We start from the raw sequence: 2990 nt of genomic DNA, 5'->3' as shown, positions 1-2990 counted from the left end.
TGGATTTGAGAGTGGCTTCACTGTTTTACTGGTTATATAAAGTTTAAGTATTATTTGACTTTTAAAATATATATTCTAAAAACAAAAGTGAGAAAATGACTATATATGACATTTCTACTCATAAACTATAGTAGGGATTCTAACTATATCAACAATGTATATTGGTAATATTAATGTTTCCATTTAAAAGACAAATTATTGGAGGAATATAGTCTTTGATAAGTCAGGAGTTTTGTCTATGGTTCTTCAACTTGGAAATTATGAGAACACAATAAGAACATAAAATGAATCAATGGAAATGTTTATGTTTTTTCAAGTTTTTGGATTAAATTTATTTTGCAGCATCTCCAGTGCACAGTTCCATGCTTTCTTCAGCTCACATCAAATGGAGAAGCCAAACAATGTGACTGAATTCATTCTTTTGGGAATTTCAAAGAATGGAGAGCTAAGGAAAATATTCTCAGCTTTTTTCCTAACCATGTATGTGGCTACAATGTTTGGAAATATACTAATTTTGGTGACAATAACCAGAAGCCCTGGTCTGAGATCACCCATGTATTTCTTCCTAAAGTCCCTATCCCTAATGGAGATAACTTACTCTTCTGTCATTACCCCCAAGTTGATTGTGGACTCTTTCTCTGAGAACGTTTCCATCTCACTGGAAGGCTGCATGGCTCAGCTCTTTGTGGACCACTTCTTTGGTGGTGTTGTGATAATTCTTCTCATTGTGATGGCCTATGACCGCTACGTGGCTATCTGTAAACCTCTACATTATACGATCATCATGAGTCCTCGAGTGTGCTGCCTGATGGTGGGGTGGAGTTGGGTAGGTGGATTTGCACATTCAACCATTCAGATTCTCTTCATGTATCAAATACCTTTCTGTGGCCCCAATATCATAGATCATTTTATGTGTGATTTATTTCCATTGTTGAAACTGGCCTGCATGGACACCTATATTCTCGGTCTCTTAGTCATTCTCAACAGTGGAGTGATGTGTATGGCCATTTTCCTTATTCTAACTGCTTCCTATATTATCATCCTCTGCTCCCTAAAGTCCTGTAGCTCTGAAGGAAGATTCAAAGCTCTCTCCACATGTACTTCCCACTTTACAGTAGTTGTATTGTTCTTTGTGCCCTGTATTTTTTTGTATGTCAGACCTGTGGTCACTTACCCAGTAGACAAGATAATGGCTGTGTCTGTTACTGTTATTGAACCAATGTTAAATCCTTTAATCTACACCTTGAGAAATGCAGAGGTGAAAAATGCCCTAAGGAGGCTTCTGATGAAGCATGGGACACTAGGTGGTCACTAGCTTACATGTAGAAAGTAATACTGACCACAAAGCCAGCCAAGATCTTTCTTTGGCATCAATTCTACTCCAATAGGAATCTTGTACCAATGGGCATTTTCTAAGTATAATAACCAGGTAATGATATGAGGGTCTCTCTATTCAGGTTATTGTATTATTCTCAACATATCGAATGATCAAATTTGTACTCTATCCTTTTCTTTCCAAGTCTCTAGTCACATAAAACCAAACCAAAATAAAATCTGTATTTTGAATAGTGTGAACCTTACTAACCTTAATATATGACTCAATAAATGCAACATATGTATTCCATTTAAAATAATAGATCGTATGCTGGACCTCATACCTATAGTTAATGATACAGCTTGAGAAATGTGTATTCAGCCGATTGTTTAACCTGCCTTAACCAGCTTAATCAACGTTACTTGCTATGGACTTTCTTTGTGATCATCTCTTAAAACCTGACCAAATGCATAGCTGTAATTTACATTGCATATACTTTTATGCCCCTGACCCAGATAATGTATGTGTTTCATTTGCTGAAAACTACAAATGCAGAAGTTGAAAGCATCTTCCTAAATTTTTCTCTAATCAATTGTTGAAAACAATTATTTATCAACATTGGTTGATAATATTGTTCTTTTTAACCTGGGATCAGTTAGGATTAGTTTTAGCTACTCACTTAACCCCTTGTAAAGTTTTGTTAAGATTTCTGTATATTATATCATTCCATCCTTCATGTGATGGTTTCTGTCCTGTTCAAGACAAACATATTGAAGCCATTTGTTTAGGGATAGACCCCCAAGATACACTCACAGTCACACACAGAGAGATACCCACTATTCACACATAGTTATAGGACAGACACACTGATCTATCAAATACACATTAGAACAGAGACACCCACAGTCACAGACAAGCACACAGTCAGAGAACAGATCCACACAGAAGCACAAAACAACCTTTAGGCAGGCACAGATTCAGAATCATCAAACAGACAGAGGAGAGAAGATACATGCAGCATAAGCTAAAAAATAATTCAGATCTGGACTCATTCTTGTTTAAATGACTCCTGGGCAAGTGCTTGTATTTCCTTCCTTAATGAAACACCAATGCATTTATTATTGGTAACTCAGAGTTACTAACACATATAATACATACATCTAACAAAACAGACTTCAGACTAAAACTTATCAGAATATATAAATAGAGGCACTCTATTCTGATCAAGGGAATGCATAAAGAAGAAGACACTATTATCTTAAACATTATACCCATCAAATTTCCCTGCATCCAGTTTCATTTTTAAAAAATTAAGATATAGATTAACAACAATCTAGTAATAGTTGGTGATTTCAATACCCCATTTTCTATAATCATCAGGACAGGTCATCTGGACAAACAAAAATAAACAAAAACATCAGAATTAATTGACATCATGACAGCATACATCGAATGGACTTAGCAGATGTCTATAGAATATTCTAATGCAGAACCAAAGAAAGCTCATTCTATTATTAGTGAAGATGAGATAGAAGATTTTCTAAAGTAAACAAAGTCCTGGAGTACAAAGCAAATCTTTGCATATTCAAAAAGACTGAAATCTCTCCTTTGATTCTACCTAGCCACAATGAAAGAAAAATTATAATAGCAAATAACCTCTAATAAATACACAAAG

At 35.2% G+C, this 2990-nt stretch overlaps 1 protein-coding gene across 1 annotated transcript; it reads left to right on the top strand.

Annotated features, from left to right (window-relative positions):
• Window positions 1–385: 385 nt before the first annotated feature.
• Window positions 386–1315, top strand: LOC114637438 (olfactory receptor 4C6-like). Its single transcript, XM_028785660.1, has one exon. The coding sequence runs from the start codon at window positions 386–388 to the stop codon at window positions 1313–1315; it is 930 nt and encodes a 309-aa protein (XP_028641493.1).
• The last annotated feature ends 1675 nt before the right edge of the window (window positions 1316–2990 follow it).

Source organism: Grammomys surdaster, unplaced genomic scaffold (assembly GCF_004785775.1).
Source record: "Grammomys surdaster isolate TR1022 unplaced genomic scaffold, NIH_TR_1.0 125284, whole genome shotgun sequence".
NCBI classification, from domain to species: domain Eukaryota; kingdom Metazoa; phylum Chordata; class Mammalia; order Rodentia; family Muridae; genus Grammomys; species Grammomys surdaster.
The sequence above is the reverse complement of the archived record's forward strand: the minus strand, read 5'-3'. Positions and strand labels throughout refer to the sequence as shown.